Below are 22,232 nucleotides of genomic sequence, written 5' to 3' on the forward strand. Positions count from 1 at the left end.
AGCATAAAAGACACCTATTAAGGCAGGTTCTTTGGCGGGTACCTAAAATCATTTTGGAACATGAAACAAAGCCGGAAAATGCACACAGGTCTTTATTATTATTAAACCGATAAAACTTAGGTAAAATAAGCAGACAGACTGAAATAGCTATCAGCATTTTTTCTTTTCTCTTTCTTTCTCTTTCTTGTTTCTATTCGCATTTTTAAGGAACTCTAGCCCAGTCTCTCCCGGTCAAGGAACTTCCTTATGAGTCCTCAATCACCAGATCAGCGGTATTGCTAAACAATCAAAATGGTGGACGTGTTTCGATTGTAATTTGTTTCCTACATCAAAAAAATAACAATATTTTCATAAAAATCAAACCCAGCCCCATGGCTTGTTCGCTGAATATTTTTTCATGTATTGAGGATGTAAACAGAGTAGTTTCTTTGCTGGCAGACAGCAAACATCATGGAGAAAAACAAGATGAAGACGAGAACACTGAATCCAAGACAGGAGGTAAGCTACTGTACAATAATGAGAATATTGAACGTTTCTAAGCTATATATATTATTCTTATTATTGATATTTATTGTTTGCTTTAATGCCATGAGTACTAAATCACACTGTAGTTTTTATAAATACCTTTAGAATACAATTACAATTAAAAGATGTAAATGAATTTTTTTACTGCGTTTCCCATTGAGTTAGCATAATATCTTTTCTCATTCTTTTTACAACTCTCTTTGTTTTTCATCTCTTCCTTTCTTATTCTTTAGACGAATGGGACACTGAGAACTGGACATGGAAGGTAAAGTATACATATCCTTTCTCATTTTTCATTTCCCATTTTTATGTCATTCATTTGTTTCTCAAATTTTTATTACTAATACTTGTATCACTGACTCATTTAAAACTGATATTTCTAGGAGGAAACAGATAATAAGGAATTTTCATCTTTGTGGCTTCAAGATTGTTGTATTTCACTTTCCCCGGCTAATGACAGACTTGCTATAGCAAGAGATGACAAGGCTGTGTTTTTGACATGTAAGTTACGGCATGGACATGAGCATGACTCAAACAAAACATCTTATTATTAGAATGACACATGGTCTGAAATAACAATATTTAACAATATTTGCAACAAATGAACCAACCAACAAACATGTGTTTTTTGTATTTCTTGCTTTAGCTAAATGGGACAAACATGATGCCAACAAGCAACACAACAAGTATGAAATAACATGGAGTGGTAGTCTTGCTGTAGAGGAAGGGTATGTCACGAAATACTGCAGGGCCAAAAATAATGGCTGGTAACTTAACATCAATAGACAATGTCTGGCCAAATTTGGTCTTAAGTAAGGTATAACTTAAATTTACTAGCTATAACCCTTTGTATTTCATTTCTTCAGGGAATGTGTTACAGATGTTCTGTGTATACCACTAGCATCCCAACACAGGTACTTTGATATATTCTTATGACTTATGCATCTAGTAGCTAGGGGATCAATTGGAGGTTATTTCTGTGTTTCATTGATGTGTTTATCTACAGAAGCTCACAAGGTAGCCCAGACTGGACGTGTATTGTAGCAGGATTCACTTCAGGATACATGAGGATTTTTCTACAGGTAAGCTTTTAGTCTAAAAATAGATATAATATACAGTGTTTACTCCAGAAAATGTTCATATCTATCCCATAGAATTAACCATTGATGACAGAAATTTAGATATCTTCTACGTGGGAGGGAGGTATGAATATTTTCTGTACTATGTATTAAAGATATGAACTTTGTTTTATGAAGCAATTAATGTTTTTTTGATTAAAAACTTCCGAGTCCATAATAACTTTCCAAGCAACAAAACACCTAAAAATATTGTTTGTATTCATTTTGATGTGTTGTTCTTTCAGAATGGCTCCTTGATATTTTCGCAACTTCTCCATGAGGACCCGGTGATACGACTCAAGTGCCGTACTTGGGAGCCCCACAGAGACTACGGCAATGCTGAACAGGTTTGTTATGGACAAAAGATACTTCATTTTACTTTTATTGAAGAGGAGCTGGAAGTGTATGCTTAGTCTACTGAATATGACAAACTCACATTTATTGAATTTAAATGTTGAAGTTGATTTTTGTGAAAAAAGAAAAGCCTCCAAAGCCATCACCTGACATTGTCTTGTGAGGTTTAGTTCAATGAATTTAGGCCCTGTCCACACTATGCTGGATAAATTTGAATCCGAATTTTTATTTATTCGGTTAGGCCTACCGTTCAACTAGTCCAGGCAAATCCGGAACAATTCTTCACTGAAAACGAATTTTCTTGAATACAGTCTCCAGAGTGGAACAATCATGTGAAAACGACGGCTAGCCATACTAGTGTGGACGGAGAACATTTCGTACCCGAAATTTTTTGAATACAATAATGTCATGATTGTCATGGGCACATGGCGGGAAGACTAAAATATCACCGCGGGCTCAATTTCAGCTTTGATGCACATGCTCAGATGTGCAATGAAGCGTTTTTGCCGCCTCTGATCGGACTAGTGTGGACGCAAAACATTTTATCCATTTTCGTGTGTGGACGGAAAACGTTTTTTTCGGTTTCGGTGTAAAAGTTGCGGATTCAAATTTATCCGGCATAGTGTGGACAGGGCCTTAGTGAAACTCTTTCATTCATTCTTATCTTTGATTTTAGATAGAGGAACTTGCTATTTTGTACCCAAATTCTTTGGTTATCATAGATGGGTTTAGCTTTTATCAGTCATTACGAGCCTGCAGAAACCAACTTGCTAGAGGTAATCAAGTTTATAGTTTGTATTTCCTGTAATATTGTGCTTGGTTATTAATCCCCCTAATTCCCCCCCACCCCACCCCTCCCCAAACAAAATTTTTGTAGATTTTTAATGTTTTGCCCCTTTTATTTTTCTTGCAAAGGGTGACTAGCCACCTAATCCAGTCCCCTGTATGCATCGTTGCCCACATGTATACACACAGACATCATCAATTACTGTTAATTCCTTAAATGTTCACTTTCAGCTCAGGCAAGTGGACAGATGGAACACACAAACCCCCCTCCACTAGCCTACAAAAAATGGAGGTTTGATGGGCAGAAAATCATCACAGATATTGCAAGCTGTGGTAAGATATGAAATCTTTCTATGAGGAAGAAGAGGAAGAAGGATGAGAGGGAGGGAGGAAGGAAGGAAGGAAGGAAGGAAGGAGGAAAGAAAGAAAAAAAAGAATAGAAGGAAAGATCTATAGTATGAAGGAAGAGAGGGAGGAAAGGAAAGATGGAAAAAAAGGAAAAAATAAAGGGAGGGAGGGAATGAGGAAGGAAGGTAGAAGGGAAAATGACATTTCATTTAGGAAGAGTGGCACAATTTATTATTATACTTTGTCAAAATGTCTTATTTCTTGAAATTTGTCCAGGCATAATCACCCAGAACCTGTTTGACCAGCTACAAACGGCGTCATTCATTGGTGGATATAATGCAGTCATAAGGGGTGCTGCACCAGCTATGTCACAATACATGACTTCAGGCAATGAACCATTCCTTGCTGTGTACTCTGCTATGGAGGTTCGTAATGCAATTAATATACTGAACATTGTCAGTCATTCATTAAACAATAAGCTTGTAGTGGCCCAGATGAAATCACATTGCACTGTTTCACTACAATATTAGAAAATAAACGTGTAACTGATTGTATGTTTTTAGGGTAGCAGTCCCCCCTTGATATCAGATGTTGCCATAGCAGTGGCCAGTAAACTAACATCTGCAGTGCTGTCCAGGTTATCTGTTGCAGGGTGGGTACCAACATCGAGTATTCTTGTATCTTCATTCTTGTACCTCCACCGACTACCACCACCACTACCATTACCACTACCACTACCACTACCGCTACCACTACCACCACCACTACCACCACCACCACCACCACCACCACCACCACCACCACCACCGCCACCGCCACTGCCACCATCACCACCACTACCACTGCTACTACCACCACAACTACTACCACCACCACCACCATCACCACCACTGCCGCCACCACTTCTATCATTTAAAAAGTTATAAATGTATAATGTTAATAATGTTTACCATGCATGTTTAGAGGTTGGCTTGGTTGGGGAAGCAAACCGAGTCAGGCTACAGAAACAAAAAATCCAGCTAAACCAAAAGTAGAAAAAGGAACCAAGTTATCTGCCAGGTATTAATTCAACTTGTCCATCACAATAAACCATGTACTGTAAAATAATTGTCTTAATCTATTTCTAAAAACCTGTTCTTGTTTAAAGGTACGGTTTACCAGACTTTCATCGTAATGGCAGCAGCATTAACTTGGCTCCAAATGGCAAACTTGCTGTGGCGACAGATGAGTTTGGTCGAGTTTTGCTACTGGATATCAAAAAAGGCATTGCAGTTCGCATGTGGAAAGGTAAGAATGAAATAACATCACTGGCCTGGTGATAGACGAGTTCAAAAGATGTGCTCGTGTTGCTATAGGTTACCGTGATGCTGAGTGTGGTTGGGTCATTGTTGATGAAGACCATGATCATGTGAGTGTTGGAGGAGATAAATCTGCTCAGCATGTGCGGCGAACAGCACTATTCCTTGTCATTTATGCAGGCAAACGAGGTATCTTAGAGGTAAGTGTCAAAGTATGAATTACAGTTGAACTTCGTTTTGTACACTTCCTGCACAAGCTCATTTTATTATCCACTTTATCAGAATGTGAAAAGAGGGATGTCAGCTTTCAAGTTATTTAACGTAGCTTACTGCAGCCCTGCTGATATTCTTCTATCTGTTTGTTTCCATGAAGATATGGCGGACTGAACAAGGGCCTCGAGTTGCTGCATTTAAAGTTGGTAAAGACTGCAGGTATGCATTTAAAAATGAATAAACTGATGGTATGGAGAGTGAAAAAAATTAATTAATGAATGGACAGAAGAGAAGAAATTAGTGAAGGGATGAATAAATATAAAAGGAAAGAAAGTGGAGGGAAGGACAGAAGTAAAAGAACGAATGAATAAACAACTGATGAAATGTATCCTTGTTTCTCAGGTTGTTGTATGCTGGCCATGGTATATTAGGACTGGCACACGTGCACAGACAGGAGCCTCCACAACACACTCTGAACTGTACACTGATCCATGGGGATGGAACACTCAAGACATTCTCTGTACCATTCCACACTGCACTCAGGTAGTTCAGTGTATTTTATAGTGCAGATATTATTAATTTATTATTAATGATTGATATCTTGTTTTCACATGAGGCACTGATTTTTTATTTTTATTTTTATTTTTTTTAATGGTGCTGTGATGGACTATCATGGTTATTGTACCAGACCATACAGCGTATATTGTATTACAATTTTTATTTATTTCTTAACATTTAATAGATGTTTGATATCTTTGTAGTGACAAACACAGCAGACGAATGAGAGATTTACATTTACTTAAAAAGCTGAGTTCATTTCTTGAAACCATCAAGTCTGAGAATGGTATGAACTAATTAACGAAGGAAATAGCTTCTCTCCTCCCTTGGTGTCCCCACTACAAGTGCTTGATTCATCAATACTTCTTTCCAGGGGATGATAATCCTGTTGTCGATGATACAGAAAAACAACTTCAAGACATTCTAATGGACATTCAAACCCCACAGTTACAACGCCGAGGTCTGCAGTTTGTTTTGGGTACTGTAAGCTTGTCAGGGATGACTATGGTCAAGGCTGTCTATACAGTCATTGAAAACACCAATAAACTAGGTATGTGGTTAACTTGTGAGAAGGTAAAGTTAAATGTAAACACTTCCAAATGAATTGGAATTCTCATTGGTTGGGTTACCTGTGTTCTTGATGTGGTGTTTTTATTATATTAGGTAACCTGACATTAGTTGATGAGGATGATGATGAACATGAGGATGTAGAAGGCCTGTTAAGATTCTGTACCATTCAGAAAAACCTGTTACAAACACATAGCAGTATTCAGCAGCTGTCACTTGATCAGGATGATGTAATGGAGGGTGTCAAGACCCACAAAAACCAGGAATTGGTATGAATATTGAATTGAATATTTTGTTTTATTAACATTATTGTTCAAGTGTGACTGACAAATGTTGATGTCTTGTTCCCCCCCCCCCCCCCCCCCACCCCCACCCCCCCTGCAAAACACACATATCAAACCAGGATTTCCAATTTTCTTCCATACCAATTCTTTTTTCTTTCTCTGACCCCACTCTCTTCCAGAATTTCCAATTTCCTCTGTGGGTGGGTTATGGATATTCTCTAGAACTACACAATAGAAAAAAAAAAATCTTGAGGACGGTTTGGACTGAATTAAAGATTTTAGAGGATTAGAGGATTGAAATCTTTGATTCAGTCAAACACTGTACTCCTCATTACATTCAGATATTCTCTGCACACAACTCTTAACTCACATGTTGATTTTTTACGGAGGAGAAAAACTGGAGAAAAACTCTCGTGGTTCTAGATAGCTTATTTAACAACAACAATAATAATAATAATAATAATAACTTTATTTCGTATTGTGCAAATCCTACATAAATACTCAAATGCGCATCACAAACAACTGATAAACTAAATCATTATAACTTCAAATACATACATAATTTATTAGAAAAAGAAATGAATATAGACTTCAGCATTGTTATTTTTTTCATTGATGACAGGCAGTGGCGCAGTTATTAGGCGTTACAAAGTCAGAAGCAGTAGAAATATTAACAAGTCTTAACAAGTACTACGCAACTCAACCTGAACAGCCAACCAAGCCTGGTACCCAGTCCTTCTCTACCAACAACATGGCTGTTACTACATTCCTGAGATGCTTTGAGTCAACTTCTGACCAGCACAGTCAGCAGTCTAGTAATCATGATAAACAAGAGCCAAGTGGGTCAAGGACATCAAACGCGATGGAGTATGTCAACCTTAAGAAAGGGCTATCAACAGAAATGTACCTTAAGCTAGGTAAGGGTGCATCGTAAGTATGATGATTATCAATTCGCTTCTTAATCCATCGGTTACCTTTCTCCTAATGAATATTATTTTTCATATGCCTTACTCAATATGTTATTTTCCCCACAGCAAATTTCATGTTCAAGGTTAGTAATGCTGGTCAATATCTATACTATACTAATGTGTATTGCATTCTCTGTTTCCCATGATTCATTGTGTTAATGATCTAGATTACCAATGTCGATGGTTTGGCTTATGAAATAAGAGTATTCATTTTAACAGATGTTGGTTTTTATTTTCTAGTCATCACTGATGAATCCATCCCAGACTGAGTGTCTTCGCCTTCCACTAGACTCATCAGGGATAAACCCTGTCCATCTAATGGTGAGGTATTTATGTATTGAGTGGGTTACCTGTGGCATCCCCTTCCACTAGACTCATCAGGGATAAACCCTGTCCATCTAATGGGGAGGTATTTATGTATTGAGTGGGTTACCTGTGGCATCCCCTTCCACTAGACTCATCAGGGATAAACCCTGTCCATCTAATGGTGAGATATTTATGTATTGAGTGGGCTACCTGTGGCATCCCCTTCCACTAGACTCATCAGGGATAAACCCTGTCCATCTAATGGGGAGGTATTTATGTATTGAGTGGGTTACCTGTGGCATCCCCTTCCACTAGACTAATCAGGGATAAACCCTGTCCATCTAATGGTAAGGTATTTATGTATTGAGTGGGTTACCTGTGGCATCCCCTTCCACTAGACTCATCAGGGATAAACCCTGTCCATCTAATGGTTAGATATTTATGTATTGAGTGGGCTACCTGTGGCATCCCCTTCAAATGTTGTTTGTATTTCATTTTTAGGACATGTTGGTCACCCTGTGGTTATCCTGTAATGAAGCCCTTTTTGATCAATGTGGTACCATGTTCTCGCTATATGCCATCGTGTCTATAATCAGTTCCTTAGCAGGTATATATATGGTGATGAGGGGGATCATCTTGGAAAGCCATCTTGGGTTATTTCCTGTTTGTTATTATTGGTGATAGTGATGAAGATGATGATGACAATAAACAGTGATGATGATAATAATGATGATAATTGTGGTGATGATGATAATAATGTTGATGGTAATGACAGTGATGATGCAATGATGGTGAGGATGTTAATGATTGATAGTGATATTAATTAAGATGATGACAATGACTATGATGATGATAATGATAAAAATATGATAATTTGCTTCTACAATCATTTTGATATCAGGGAGTGAACTTGCTGGTGATTTAGAATCTAAAACAGCAGATGACAGTTCTGTATCACCTTGGTGGGAACATGTGCGTATCTCTCTTGCTGAGTCTACCTCTGTTGGAAGGGCATTGTCTCTTGCAACTGTTTGCCGTAGTGTGGCCTTGGGTATGAGCACTGCTGCTAAGAAAGTGCAGGTAAGATTTAGAAATTGAGAACATGTTTTTGTTTTGCATGACATTTTTTTGCACAGAATAATAAAGCTCAAATCCTTGTGGTTGTTTTATTTTCTTCTCACAGAGTGAAGAGAAGGAGGAAGAGTGTCAAGCACTGTTTGTAGGAGAATGGGTGTCGATATCAGTTGAAATAGAGCGGTGGAATCTGCTTATATATCAGTTAAATGACCTGATATCATTAAAGATGTTTATTGATCGCTTACCGGTCATCTTAGGCCAGGAAACCCGTTCTTTGAACTGTAGGGAAAATGGTTCTGAGCGTGTGGAACTGTCTGTACTTGGTGAGTAGAAACATGAATATGTATAGATATTGATGCACAGTGCATCATGGGATCTTAAGGGTATAGTTAAACTAGACCAAGCGCATTATGACCTTGGTCTTTTCCATATCAGACCATGTGCCATTCCTTTAGTATTATTTCTTTGTTTTCCTAGGTTTTCTTAGTGCAGGTAGTGGAGCAGCATCACATGTTCTAGCGCAGTTCCTCGTACTCTACAATGTTCCTCCAGAGTGTCTTGGACAGCCAAAGAGACTGGGACCCATAACAATGGAAACACCAGAGGGGGAGGGTGGGGATGATGATAGACCAGAGGAAGTAGACATAGAAGTAACAGATGAAAATGAACTTGAGGGTGAGATGATTTTTTTTTGTGAAATTAAACTTCATTTCTTTTGTTTCTATCTTCTTTCTCTATTAATTACCCACCGTACTGGGCTGTCTGTCCGTCCATCTGTCTGTCCGCCCATCTGTCTGTCTGTCTGTCTGTCTGTTAGCCTGTAATTGTGTAACATTTTTAATGCTTTAATAGGTCTTGGTGAGTTACGTTCTAAATTCCCTAACAGTCTGCATCAAGATATTTTATGGGCTTCCTGTGCCATAGAATGTGCTGTGCAATGGGCTGCTGAAAAGGAGGTAATTTTGGACAAAAATGATTCTATCTGAATGGGAAGCACAGGTGGCATAGCAGTAAGAGCGCTTGCCTCTCACCAATGCGACCCGGGTTTGAGTCCCACTGAGCTCAGTGTCGTATGTGAGTAGAGTTGTTTGTTGGTTCTCTCCTGTGCTTCGAGGGTTTTCCGGGTTCCCAGGCTTTCCTCCCTCCGCAAAAATGAACTCCTAAATTCCAATTGGAATGACAGTGGATGAATAGCTACTCTGTAGAAATGCCACTGCTAGATCCCATTTATTTTATTTTTTTATTTAAGTGGGATCGTTGAGTAATAACCCTAGTGTAGAGAGTACAAGGTGTGTTTCAACAGTATGTACTATATCCTGAAGATCATCCTCAGATGGATATATAATATATGATATCCTGTCATTATAGAGTATTGACAAGTTGCACTTAGCAGTTGCCCATATTCAGTGTATTCATTGTCTTGGCTTAAAACACGGTAAGCATATGAATCAAATTGGAAACTGTGTCTTGATTTAATGATGACAATGATAAGAACATAATGGTACTGATCTTGATAAAGACCATGTGGATGATGACAATGCAAGCAAAGGTGATGGTGATAGTTGTAATATTGTTGATCAACTATTAGGCTGATGATGCTGAATTATGATAATGCTGTATTCGCTGAGTGTTTTTCCAATATACTGGCTTTTTTCTATACATTTTATATTTCAAATTCAAATAATAATTCTCCAGGAATATCTGTTTTACTCTGGAAAAAGTATTTCAAGGAGAAGATTTCTGCAGCAGTATCGCTAATGGAGAAGGTAATTGCCTTGGATAATGATGATGTTGATGATGATGTTGATGTCGATGATGATGATGATGTTGATGATGGTGTCGATGATGATGATGATGATGTTGAAGATGGTCTTGATGATGATGATGATGTGTTGTTGATGATGTGTTGTGGTAGATTTTATCACCGTAAATATGAAAGATAATAGACTGTCGTTTGGGACGTTAGTCCTTCGTCCGAGTTGATGATGATGATGATGACGATGATGTTGATGATGTTGGTGATGATGATGATGGGGGTGGGGGTGGCGGTGGCAGTGATGGCAAGATGGTGATGATGATGATGATATTGATGGTGATGTTGATGATGATGATGCTGATGACAACAATGACAACGATGATATGCAACTATATTTAGAGAGGGTGATACATGACAGTTGCAACTGATAAACTTGTGGTCCTCCATTTTAAACATCACTGAGAGAGAGATGGGCCTACCATTCTATAACTTATCATCATTAGCCTATAACATGTTTTATTTTGTGCAGGTTGGCAAAGCTCCCAAGGATCGACTTTGTCGAAAGGTCAGTACTAACTCACCATATTCCAGATCATGGAAGCTAGTAGTCGTTGTATCTTGAATTCTCTTATTCCTTTCATGGTGATATATAATTTGTTCCTGTAACTCATGTTTGACATGAAATAATGACTCTACAACATGTTATTAAGCTTTGGCATGTTATAAAAAACATTATTATATCCAGGCAGAGCAGCTGTGTTTTGAAGCATAATATCTGAGCTTGGAAAGAAGGGAAGAAAGAGAAAGGAAACTAAAAATAAGATTTTTCTTTGTCAGGCCATAGATGTAAGCTACTCTTCTCTAGTTGAATTCCTTAAAGAAGTTAAACAGATCCTTGAGTTAATATCACAGGTAACAATGTATTTCTGGAATCTCTGGTTTTTCCTTCTTGATAAAGTTTGGTTTTATCGAAGCTCGTTGCCATGCATAAATAAAGTTAATATGAAATGCAATACAACTACAATTGCCGTCAGGGTGTCCACACAAATGTGCTTTACCCTTCAATCCAGTAATAGCATGATATGAAAAGGTCATGGCATGGCAAGTTTGTACTGTTGCTAATGGCATGGTCATGGTATGGTATTGATGACTTCTTCCCTTGAACCAATAATTACAGTGCACAAGATCAAGACTATGCATGCAATTAGAATGCTTGGACACCGCACTGTTATGCAGTACTGTAATGTTTTCAGTTGTGATATCTGTTATATTATACAAAATGATTTGTTGGACTTACAGATTGACATGTCAGAGGCGGAAGTCTTGGTGTTGCGGAACGAGGATTTCTGGCACCAAGGAGATGGGTAAGTTATTGTAACTAATGCTTAGCCTCTATGATAAATGATACAAAAGGGATTAACTAATGTCATGCTTTGTAATGTCTCAACTTTTTAAAGCATTCGCAGGACCATCATTGAAGAGGCCTTAGATCAGCCCACCAGTAATGTCCCTCTCATAGAGCTCCACATCATATTAGTGACCATTATGTGGATCATCATGGGGCTTGATATTAAAAGTGTGCGACCACTGTCTCTCTTTGATACTATGGTATGTGAACTTGTGATTGATGTAAAATTCTGGGGAAGCTTGTTAGTTGCCATGCAACATGTTCTTACGGCACATTTTATTATTCTTTTTTTTCTTCTGGTTCATAGACCAAAGGAGCATTCCTAAAGGACCTCAGTACCAGTCCACCTCTGTCTACTGGTTCTGTAAATGACAGTATCACCCAGGCGCGACTCAAGGTATCTACCATCTTATTATTCCTAACCCTATCCACTTCCATTCTTATTTATTCATCTTTTATTTGTAGTTCCTTACTCGTGCTCTTTCAACGTACATCACATCGATGTCATCAAAACCTGAGGACTCATCAGGAAACCACACCCACAAATCAAAATCAGTCGTTGATTGGCCCACAGTGATACTATGGGTTGGCAAGGAACTTGGGATGGATGTTGATCGTTTGCGCTGTAATTATGTGTGTGAGCTGTATTCAGCAGGCATGGATAGCATGGGATCTGAGGTATGAGTATTTGTTTTGATAGAAGAAAATGGTTTCCCAATTGAGGTGTTTTTGAAACAGAGAATATTCAAGATGATATATTTCTAAGGAGATGAGTAATCTAATTATCTACAGAACTACTTGCTTATGCTTTGTTAGAGGATCTCTAAGAATGCCTGAAGCTGTTTGAACTCAAACATATGACACTCGATTCATCTTGGCAGCACCTTCTCTTTGGAAGTCATTGTTAGTGGATGTAAAAACTACACAGACTTTTAGACTATTTCAAAATAACTTTATTCTTGTCTTCTAAATTTTTGTGTAGGTTCTGCTTTCTGTACAAAACAAGCAAACTATTGGATCAAGCTTACTAAGCATTGTAGGACAGCGGCTTGCCTGTATCCTGAATGAGTCTGAATCAACTAAGAGTGTCAATCAACTTTCTCGATTACCAACAAATATTAGTCGATGGATCAAGCGCCAGGTATACATGTTATGAATTACCCACCCCTCCCATGGTACACCAGGTATAGATGTCATGACTTACCCACCCCTCCTACATTTACTATTTTTCTTTACTTTTCAGGACTCTTCAAAGTTGGTTTGTCGCAGTGTACCTCTGCATCAAACAAGAGATCTTCTTGCTAACATTCTGACATTAATTCCAAGAGACTCTGCAGACTTTACATTAGCATCAAACTTATCAGACACTTTCAGATCTTTGATTTCATGAAAACAAGTGTTAAAAGAAACATCCTATCATCTTGAATGGCTCGTAATCAGATTGATGAATTTGAAAAACAAAACAGGATACATTTCATTTAACAAAAACAATTCTACTTGTTGAATTCTCTTCAAGACTGTCCAATCACATTGGGAAACATGCAGCTTATTACAAGGGACGCCAGCGGGAATTGGGAATAGAAAGGAAAAGCACAAGAATACAGAAATGCAATCTACATTCAAACCAATCTCTCACCTCACAAACTCTAGAAATATATTACAAATTCATAAAATCAATTTTATAGATTAAACCTTTTATCAAATGTTATTGGATATATAGCTTATATTTTAGATCAATACTTCCAGTAAATAAATAAATACATGACCAATGAAGCAAATAAGTTATTTATTGTTATTAATCCACTTTTAATAAGATACTGGATACTCCTGTTTCACGACATGGTTGTTATTTCTTACATATTTTATTAACATTATTTTATTTTATTATGTTTATAGACATCATTGTCTTTACAGGTGTAAAATGAAGTAAGTTCATGCCATCCAGAGATTCAGTTATGTTTGTCAACGTTACATCTACATACATAATGTAAACCTTTTCTAAACTATCTACAAGCAATGAATATAATAAATCTATCTTAGCTTTAATTAGGCCTGGTAGTAACTACACCAAGACAAAGGCATTAATATACTCTTGATTGATCAGTATGGTTTGTCATCATCAGCTCAAAGGCAAAGGAATCTGTCTGGCATAAGACTTGTTGCCCACATTACCATATTGATATCCAGATGTCCAGTCCATGAATGGGCTTTCTGATTGGCTGAATCACTCCAGAATCCATTGATTTCCTCCACAATGTACATGTATTTCAGCAGCTTGTCCAGATACTTGGAGGAGAGCTTCACTAGATCTGCATGGTTTTGAATCTTTTTGTTAATGTGTTTGACAGCTTGAAGGCCAATCGACAGACCCAATTCACGGAAGGCTAAGCGATACTCTGCAGGTTTTCGCAGTTGGTTTGAATGCCTAATGACAAAGAAATGTGATTGAGATGATAGCACTCAATAGGCAGGCCTAATCAAACTCCTATTAACATTAATCCTCAAAACAACCTTTGGAATAAGTCAGGCATAGCAAATGCACAATTGAAACATAATGTATTGGGTTTTGCAGAGGGAAGAGAAATAGAAAACTTGGATAAAAAGCCTCATATCAAGGGATAAACCCAACAACCTCTACTCATATGTTGATGCCAAGTCAAGGCCTTGAACCAGAAACCCCAGAGGTGAGAGGCAAGTACAATTATAATGCTTAAACACCCATATGGTCTGTTGATTCCAGTCCTAATATGACAGCATTATTTACCTGTTGTTAACATAAGATTGAAGGCCTTTATCACTTGCTTGTAGAAGGCTTATCAGAAGATCTTGTTCTTTCTTAATACTCTCATCTTCTATCATCATTGATAAGACACGGTAAACATCACATAGTAATCCTCCCAGGCCCAGTGGATCTGTTGTTGTCCAGTCCTGTCCTTGACAGATCTCTTTCATCTCTCTGATTTGGTGCTCAAGGTTCATGTTTGTTTTATTTTCTCTAGGCAAGCTTTGATTGATTTGAAGGTATGTTATGTACCTTGGGAGAGTAATGCAATAAATTATTTATAATGATAATGCAAGATGATACCTTTCTCTACCAAAACCTAGACTGCATTGCTTGGTGATCTTTATATGCCATACTCATAATATTGCTTCCCATCAATTCATTCTAAGCATTCTACTGCTTTGCTCTTATGCATTTACCACTCCTGGGTGGATGGTGTATTGTGTAACAGGAATTGCAACCCAATTGATAAGGCGGCTGATAAATCGAATTAGAATTTAGGAGTTGATTTTTGTGGAGGGAGGATAAACCCTTGAAGCACAGGAAAAAAAACAAATAACAGCAACAAGTCCAGCAGGGCTTGAACCCAGGTTGCATTGGTGAGAGGCCAGCACACACCACCTGTGCTTCCCCTTCCACATCTGTTGTGAAACTATTATCTACTGCCCACATAATGTCTCTCACCAAATTACTTTCCTTTTTCATGAGACATATCTAGGTACTTACCCATCTAATGGATCATGGTGGCCCATACTTGGGACAAGTGCTCGACTCAAGTCAATACTCATTTTCCAGTACATCCTCTTCCTCCCTGAACCAATGCCATATGTAAACCTACTGTGGACACCTTGAGCCAGCTCTGATGCAAACACATTGTATTGCATGTCTCCAGTGGATTTACTGACACAATTTAATGCATGCATCCATTTGGTTAGATAATGATAATATTGGCCATCTCTGTCCCACTCTAAGTCTTCATCAAATGGGTCAGATGGGCTGCGTTCCTGCATTTTCTTGCCAATCCTGAGACCTCCTGTGGTTGGATGCAGCTTTCCTTCATCTTCACTCAGACCACTTATCCAACCCTGAACAGAAATAAAGACAGTGAAAAATTGTCATAAATGGATTCAAATCTACAGATATTTGAGCTATAGCCATTCTTCTCGTGTTGTTCCTTTTTGATGTATGATTCAGTGTCTGTTATTATATATATAATTATAATATTATAATTATATATTCCTTAGTATTAACTCTATTTTTTGTTTATATTTTCTACTTGTTCATGTCATTGCAGGTGGGCGCCAATCAATAATTTCTCATCGAAAAGACGCGTAAAATTCGTCCTCTCTTTCTCAGCTAACAAAAACTCACGATAAATATCTCAACTGCATAGCAAGTAAGCCGGTTAACTTTATAAATATGATGAGCTGAATAATTCAAAAGTCATCTCACTTTTCTCTGATCATCTGGACGATGCCTTCCCAACACATTATGTACACTCTTCACGAGATCAAGAGCAAGACGGCCATACTTCTCGTCATGAGTGCGTTTCTGTAGCCCAAGGTAGTTACATACTGCAAAAGCATCTGTCCACAGATAACGACGAGGTTGAGCAGACGATAACAGGCCAGTGTTGGAAGCGAACTCTTCCATCGTACGAATGACAGTTGACAGATTTGAGGTCATCTCACCGTCTTTTGTTTTCAGTCAGGGTCTAAAATCTTTACTGGATGGACTTCGACTTGCGAAGTGGAGTTACTTGACTCAGATCAACAATAAATAAAGGATTCCGAGGCCATATTTTTGTAAAATTGAGGTAAGAACTTTACTCCTTTCTCAAGTACTCAGCTGTATTATTATGCATCACTCTTCCATCCCTTACTCGGGTTAGAATGAACGCGTCCTTTATTTAGGAGATTGGGGCGGGCAGACTTAATAATTTGCAGTATATTTTGCAGTATACAGATACAAAATAAATATAGAGTAAAAAATTATTTCAAACACAAAACAAAGTATGGTAGTTTCATTTATAGGTTTATTACAAGACGTCTGACTACTTTTTCTAAAAAGAATTCCCTTAAATAAACATGAAAATGAAAAATATTCTCAGCTATGATCTTGAATAGAACTGTTACAAAGTCAACACTCTGCTGAATATAAGACATATTGGTATAATGTATGTTTCCTATAAAACTGGTAAACCATTCAAGCTGCTTTTTTCAAGCTTTGAAATGTGCAATATTTGTCATGAATGAACTTTTAAAAATGTAGACTAAAAAAATCTTATAATTATTTAACATAAAATTTAACATAAGATGCATATATCAATATCCTTCACCATGAAACTACATCAACACAAACTAAGATTATCAATAGGACTGGCAAAGCCTGAAAAACCAGTAAATCCAGTAATTCAAACATACTGGTATTTCCAGACATACCAGTATTTCCACTGGACATACAGCTCTGAGAGTGAAAGGCATGTGGTCAAAGATAACTGCTAGTGAATATAATAGAGTACAGAACATCATTATGAAATATATTTAATCTAAGTAACATTCAGGCAAAATGTTGCAAAGTATAATTTTCTTTTGAGACAAGAAAAAGTTCTGAGGTCAAAATAGAATCATGTCACTACATGATCCAATGGACTACAGGTCCAGCATTAGAACGCGAGGGTCTTCAACTGCAGCCTTGATTTTCCTAAGGAATGTAACAGCTTCTCTTCCATCAATTAGACGGTGGTCATATGTCAGGGCAACATACATCATTGGACGAATTTCAACCTGAGAGAAATCAATCAATCCATGAAACACTCGACAAATTATGATAATTATGTTAAATGTTTATATCATACCTTTCCATTTATGGCAACTGGTCGATCATTGATTGCATGCATTCCTAGGATAGCGGACTGGGGTGGGTTGATGATTGGTGTTCCCATCATTGAACCAAATACACCTCCATTAGAGATGGTGAATGTGCCGCCATCCATGTCTTCTATCGCCAAATCATTATTTCTAGCCTGTAAAGGATATCCATCAATTATTAGTATTAATAATAATCAAATGAAATAAAATATTGAGAGTACAGCAGTAGAAAGTATATTACAGGCCTTTCTAAGTTCAACACTTGGTATATATTGTGTTCTAGCTTAACAAGTAACAAGCTATAAGGCATAATGAACAATGGATGTAACTGTACTCAAGCTAAACCAGAATGCACCATATTCCTTTCTAAGGGAAGGTACATTATTTTTTGGGGGGAAAGGGCTGGGGGATTCGCAGTTATGCTTTTAAAAATGGTATTAAGTCAACAAGGAAGTAGCTTTTGTAAAATAAAAAGGTTTGACCCACCAGGAAAAATCTATAATCTTGCTGATGACCCTCCCCTTTCAAGCTTCAGTCCTTCCCCCATGAAAATGTACCTTCCCTATGGATGGGCCTCAGTCTAACACCACCAACAACACTGTATCCAAAGACCTCTTTCATCAGGACATTCATACTCTTCCATACACCACTTGCATTAATTTCCTAAAGGAATATTGTTCTGGGGGACAAAACAATAGGCCATCTTCTCTTATGCAAATAAATCCATTGTTTTGTCCCCCAGAACAATTCGAGACTCAGTGCAAAGGGGTCTAATACTTTGCTCTAATACCCCTGTAGTTTTTGACTGCATGTTTAAAAGGTGGCTTACCTTTTCTCCTAAATAGCTTATTGTTTTCTCAATATCTGCAAAGTTCATTGTTTCCACAGTTGCGAATGACCGGCACAACTAGACCCTGAGTCATCAAAATCAATTCATTAAACTTAAGAAAAGATTTGCAATTTTCCAAAAGGTGGTGAATATTATCAACTGGCAGTACCTTTGGTGTTGAAACAGCCACACTGATATCAACATAGTCTCTATACACAATTTCATTGTCTTCGATCACTGAAAATCAAGAGTAACGATTCTGGATTCATATGACATGCTTTAGTGTGATAACACAGCATATCACTTGCCTGTACATGGAGTATGGGGGAAGGAGACTAGAGATAGGGGAGATAAAGAAGGAAGCGGGACAAGAAGGAAATATAATATGTGTGTATATACATCATATATCATCACCTGCATTAACCACTGGTTCAGACTGAAGAGCATATGCAGCAGCTTTCACAAACACCGACATAAAGCCAAGCTTGAGGCCATACTTCTTGAGAAAAGCATCTTTATAAGCCTTGCGCATTTCCATTGCATTACTGGATAATAAAAACATCAATAGCAGTCAATTACTGAATATTCCATGCTGTGTGGCCATACAAAATGGTAAAGAAATAGGGGTTCCATACCTCATGTCCACGTTGTTAAAAGTTGTCAGCATTGCATAGGTATTCTGCGAGTCTTTCAGCCTCTGAGCAATTCTTTGTCTCATACGATTCATTTTAACCTGAAGAACAAGAAGTTGTTTAAAGAGATAAGATATTTCATTATGAATTATAATATTACTAATCTAACTGAATAAAATCCATATCAATTACCCTGTGCTCTGAGCGAGTATCCCTTGCAGGAACATCAGTAGATGGTGCTGATGCTGGTGCTCGTGCTTCAGGAGTTGAAGAGGAGACTTGCCTTTCATGAAGTGGTGCTTTTGGTACTGGTGGAACTGAAGGGGAATAAATTAGTGGGCAAATGAATGAAGGGATGAAGGGATAAATGGATAAATGAATGAATAGATGCATGAACATTTCAATGAGAAATCTTTGTATAATAACCTAGGTGAAATGAGTTGAGGCATGGACAAATCAGTAGATAAATCAATTATCAATAAATAGCTTTTTTGTGGCTACTGCCTCATAGAGGCGAAGCACTATGTCATCAGGTTATGTTCCTAAGTCTGTCTATAACACCACAGGAAGCCCAATAGTGCTCAATCCAAAACCAGCACAAAATACTTTGTGACTAACATCAATATAAAGTTTGATTTCATAATGACTTTCAAAACTCTGCAGTAGCCACATAAATATTGAGTGCCTATTTTTTGACTAGAGGAGAGATGTTTCTGATGAATATACCACCATGAGTGATACAATTCTTAACCACTCTAGTATATAATTGATTGGTATTATTTTCAATATTACCAGGAGGAGGAGATGTAGGGATTTCTTTTGGTGTTGATGAGGGAGTGGATGGTGTTGGAGCTGGTGCAGCTTTCTCTTTCTTGGTCTCTGCTGGTTCATCAGCAGCTGCATCATCAGCTTTTGGTTCTTTACTTGGTGCTTCTCCTTAAAAAATAAAAAATGAAACAAATTATAAGTTGGAGCAAAATAATGCCAAATAATGTTTTACAAACAAGACAATGGTTAAAATATATTATGATAATAATTGCTGGTGAAATTCAAAAAATAATAAAAGCAGAATGCTCAAATATACTGGTATGCATACATACATACATACATACATACTTTATTACTTCATCCCTTTACAGGGCTTTTCAGAAGCATTGACAAATACAAATTACAATATGATATATGCCATTATTTCTGGTCTAATGGCATGGTTATTTATTCTATTCTCTATAGATGGATATAGATACCTGTCACTCTCAGTTTGAATAGCTGTTGCTCCTTCTCAACTTTATCTCCATCATCAACAAACAGCTCTTCAATAATACCAGATGCTGGAGAAGTGACTGGAATGCTAGTCTAAAGGGTAAAGACAATAGTAAGTCAGTATAAGATATATATTATTCATCAGACAGTGACAAACAGATGGACAGACAGACAGACAGACAGACCAGAATTTTGATGTAGATATATAAAAACTGGGAGAGTCCTTGAAGTGACAGGAAGCAGATCAGATTACAAGTACAGGCTATACACTGTCATTCTATCAGGGGTATTCTAATAAATGACTATGTACCTTGTCTGTCTCAATCTCTCCAACTACTTCATCTTCAGCAACAACATCTCCAACAGCTGCAATCATTTCAATGAATTTGTAAATCAAATTTATTAATAGGGACATTGATTAAATTTATACCATACTTGGACAGGCTTGTAGCTAGGTTAGTAAGGAGATCCTTCTCCATTGACAAACCCTGAGTGTGTAGCTGGCTTCTACACATTTTATTTATGAGAGGTGGCAGTATTGTAAAGGATCTCGCATATGGTTGAATGACGTACCTTTATCCCATCGAATATCTCCTTCCGTCACAGATTCAGCAAAGGGTGGTGTTTTGACAACAATACTTTCTTCATCATCTGATAAAACAATATCAATCATAGCAATTATCTTTCACTTAAACAATAATTGCTCATAATTATTATGGTGATGGCATCTCCCAACCCCTCAAAGGCTTCATTTCTCATAAGGTCTACATGATACTTTATTAAAAATCTCTAAATGGACAGAGGTTCTACAGTCGTAAATAGATTAAATAATGCCACTTTCTGTTGAGTACTTTATACTTACAAAGACAAGATGATGAATGAAATCCTCTAAAAATGTTAGATGCCTGACTGCCTGTAAGCAAGCTGTTGTACCTGAAACATTAATACAATTAATATAGCATAAGCATACATGATAATAACTTTATTAAAGTCTCAAAAACTTCTAGCCGGGCACAAGCGCCCTATTAATCGGGGGAGACAAATAATAAAAAAGTCCACGTTAGGTGTGTATGTTAGGTACCTCTGTTTTCTTGAAGATGAGCTTAGGACAATCGTAGTCCCTGCAAATTCAACAGGTGAAAATCAATAAAATATCGCCAATAGATACTAAGTATTCTATCTTAAGCATTGTTATTTTCGCTGGTTAATGAACAGAAACTAAAATCCTAGACATAGAAAAATAATCGAAAGACAACCGACCTCTGGTTTGTGTGATGCAAGCGCGACCATCACAAATACACCGGCTTGACTGCCTCTGGAAAAAACATCAAAATCGGCCGTGAACACCGAAGTATGACGACAATAAGATGTAAGGAATCATGTACTTACATTTAGAGAAGCTCTAAGGCTTCTAGGTAAATATAAACGGCCTAATAATTGGCCTAAACTACGGTAACAAGACATCTTTGCCTCGCCAAAATATGTACTGTAAAGACTGAACCGAGAGGGAATGAGACCTATATTCACCACAGGATTTCCAACTTACTACCTCATCATTTATTATCATTATTATCTTATCATTTATTAGGAGGCGTGGGACTGAATTTTTTGTTATATTGAAATTATACAGTTCCCATGCAACTTTCAGGTTGGAGTAAAAATGTGGCTTTCCTATCAGTTTGTCACACCGTCTAAAACACATATTCAAATATCAATCAAGTTTTTAAGGCGTTCTCTTTCATAGACCAGATAACCTTGAGGTCAGATGTACTGATTGCATCATAAAATCTTGCGTATTTTAAAGGAAACACATTTTCAAAGAGTTGCCCGCTGTCTGCGGGTTTCTTCCCCCCACCCCCCTCTTCCCCCTCTACAAAAGTTAGAGCTAGTGAACAAGAAAAAATGAACAAATTTTGGTTCATGAATAACGAGCAAATCTATCTCCCCTTAGACGAGCAATTTTACTTATCGCCACTATTTTATGCTTTAATGCTTTAATGCTTTACTGCATTAATGACCTTCGGATGAAAATAATGGATGCCCCACGGAGAGATATAGACCAAATCAAACCGGAAGTAGCAATGTTAAGGTCACTTGCCACTTTTATTTTATTCCCTCAACTTTCAAAAAAAGATTCGTTTCGAGGGTACCCTTTCGATACTAGTTAACAAGAATGCTAAATCTAGATCTCACGGTATAATAATTCTGGTACGCAGTTAACGAGGGATCTGCATGGTTGACTATTACGTTGGCTGTCAATCATCATTTGTTTGATTGTCTTTGCCAAATT

At 37.5% G+C, this 22,232-nt stretch overlaps 3 protein-coding genes across 3 annotated transcripts; 1 reads left to right on the forward strand and 2 right to left on the reverse strand.

Annotated features, from left to right (window-relative positions):
* The first annotated feature begins 295 nt into the window (after positions 1-295).
* On the forward strand, positions 296-13,612 carry LOC116303816 (rab3 GTPase-activating protein non-catalytic subunit). The gene is made up of 37 exons (XM_031713420.2): positions 296-498; positions 759-790; positions 909-1,026; positions 1,172-1,253; positions 1,392-1,439; positions 1,532-1,607; positions 1,889-1,990; positions 2,674-2,773; positions 3,015-3,116; positions 3,408-3,556; positions 3,695-3,783; positions 4,095-4,190; positions 4,279-4,418; positions 4,487-4,629; positions 4,803-4,861; positions 5,045-5,185; positions 5,404-5,486; positions 5,574-5,750; positions 5,864-6,036; positions 6,674-6,968; positions 7,086-7,102; positions 7,260-7,340; positions 7,827-7,932; positions 8,227-8,405; positions 8,509-8,725; positions 8,880-9,077; positions 9,255-9,358; positions 9,771-9,837; positions 10,098-10,168; positions 10,688-10,723; positions 10,996-11,070; positions 11,458-11,522; positions 11,616-11,766; positions 11,874-11,963; positions 12,032-12,244; positions 12,549-12,707; positions 12,810-13,612. The coding sequence occupies exons 1-37, from the start codon at positions 372-374 to the stop codon at positions 12,954-12,956; spliced, it is 4,308 nt and encodes a 1,435-aa protein (XP_031569280.2). The 5' UTR covers positions 296-371; the 3' UTR covers positions 12,957-13,612.
* Positions 13,410-16,219, reverse strand: LOC116303817 (uncharacterized). Its single transcript, XM_031713421.2, has 4 exons — positions 15,801-16,219; positions 15,075-15,433; positions 14,331-14,600; positions 13,410-13,991 (listed from the first exon to the last, which is right to left on the reverse strand). Exons 1-4 carry the CDS (start codon positions 16,032-16,034, stop codon positions 13,691-13,693), a joined length of 1,164 nt encoding a protein of 387 aa, XP_031569281.2. The 5' UTR covers positions 16,035-16,219; the 3' UTR covers positions 13,410-13,690.
* Positions 16,220-16,366: 147 nt separating this feature from the next.
* On the reverse strand, positions 16,367-21,453 carry LOC116303830 (dihydrolipoyllysine-residue succinyltransferase component of 2-oxoglutarate dehydrogenase complex, mitochondrial). The gene is given in 16 exon segments (XM_089024367.1): positions 16,367-17,134; positions 17,206-17,373; positions 18,048-18,104; positions 18,106-18,132; positions 18,217-18,284; positions 18,462-18,592; positions 18,683-18,780; positions 18,872-18,996; positions 19,472-19,615; positions 19,927-20,035; positions 20,253-20,308; positions 20,516-20,593; positions 20,805-20,871; positions 21,020-21,063; positions 21,203-21,257; positions 21,332-21,453. Coding segments are annotated over 16 exon segments (1,437 nt in total). The 5' UTR covers positions 21,407-21,453; the 3' UTR covers positions 16,367-16,999.
* Positions 21,454-22,232: the final 779 nt, after the last annotated feature.

This window comes from Actinia tenebrosa, unplaced genomic scaffold (assembly GCF_029948245.1).
Source record: "Actinia tenebrosa isolate PJP-AT-01 unplaced genomic scaffold, QUT_ActTen_1.0 PGA_scaffold8__29_contigs__length_14323225, whole genome shotgun sequence".
NCBI lineage: Eukaryota > Metazoa > Cnidaria > Anthozoa > Actiniaria > Actiniidae > Actinia > Actinia tenebrosa.

Bases quoted from the DNA above. Each gene is read 5' to 3' on its own strand.
- LOC116303816 (XM_031713420.2), top strand. From the start codon at position 372: ATGGCTTGTTCGCTGAATATTTTTTCATGTATTGAGGATGTAAACAGA. The intron at 1,254-1,391 runs GTATGTCACGAA...TCATTTCTTCAG, and splicing joins AGTCTTGCTGTAGAGGAAGG to GGAATGTGTTACAGATGTTC. The intron at 8,726-8,879 runs GTGAGTAGAAAC...TTGTTTTCCTAG, and splicing joins TGTGGAACTGTCTGTACTTG to GTTTTCTTAGTGCAGGTAGT.
- LOC116303817 (XM_031713421.2), bottom strand. From the start codon at position 16,034: ATGACCTCAAATCTGTCAACTGTCATTCGTACGATGGAAGAGTTCGCT. The intron at 14,601-15,074 runs GTAAGTACCTAG...TACTCTCCCAAG, and splicing joins CACCATGATCCATTAGATGG to GTACATAACATACCTTCAAA. The intron at 13,992-14,330 runs GTAAATAATGCT...CTTTGTCATTAG, and splicing joins CAATCTTATGTTAACAACAG to GCATTCAAACCAACTGCGAA.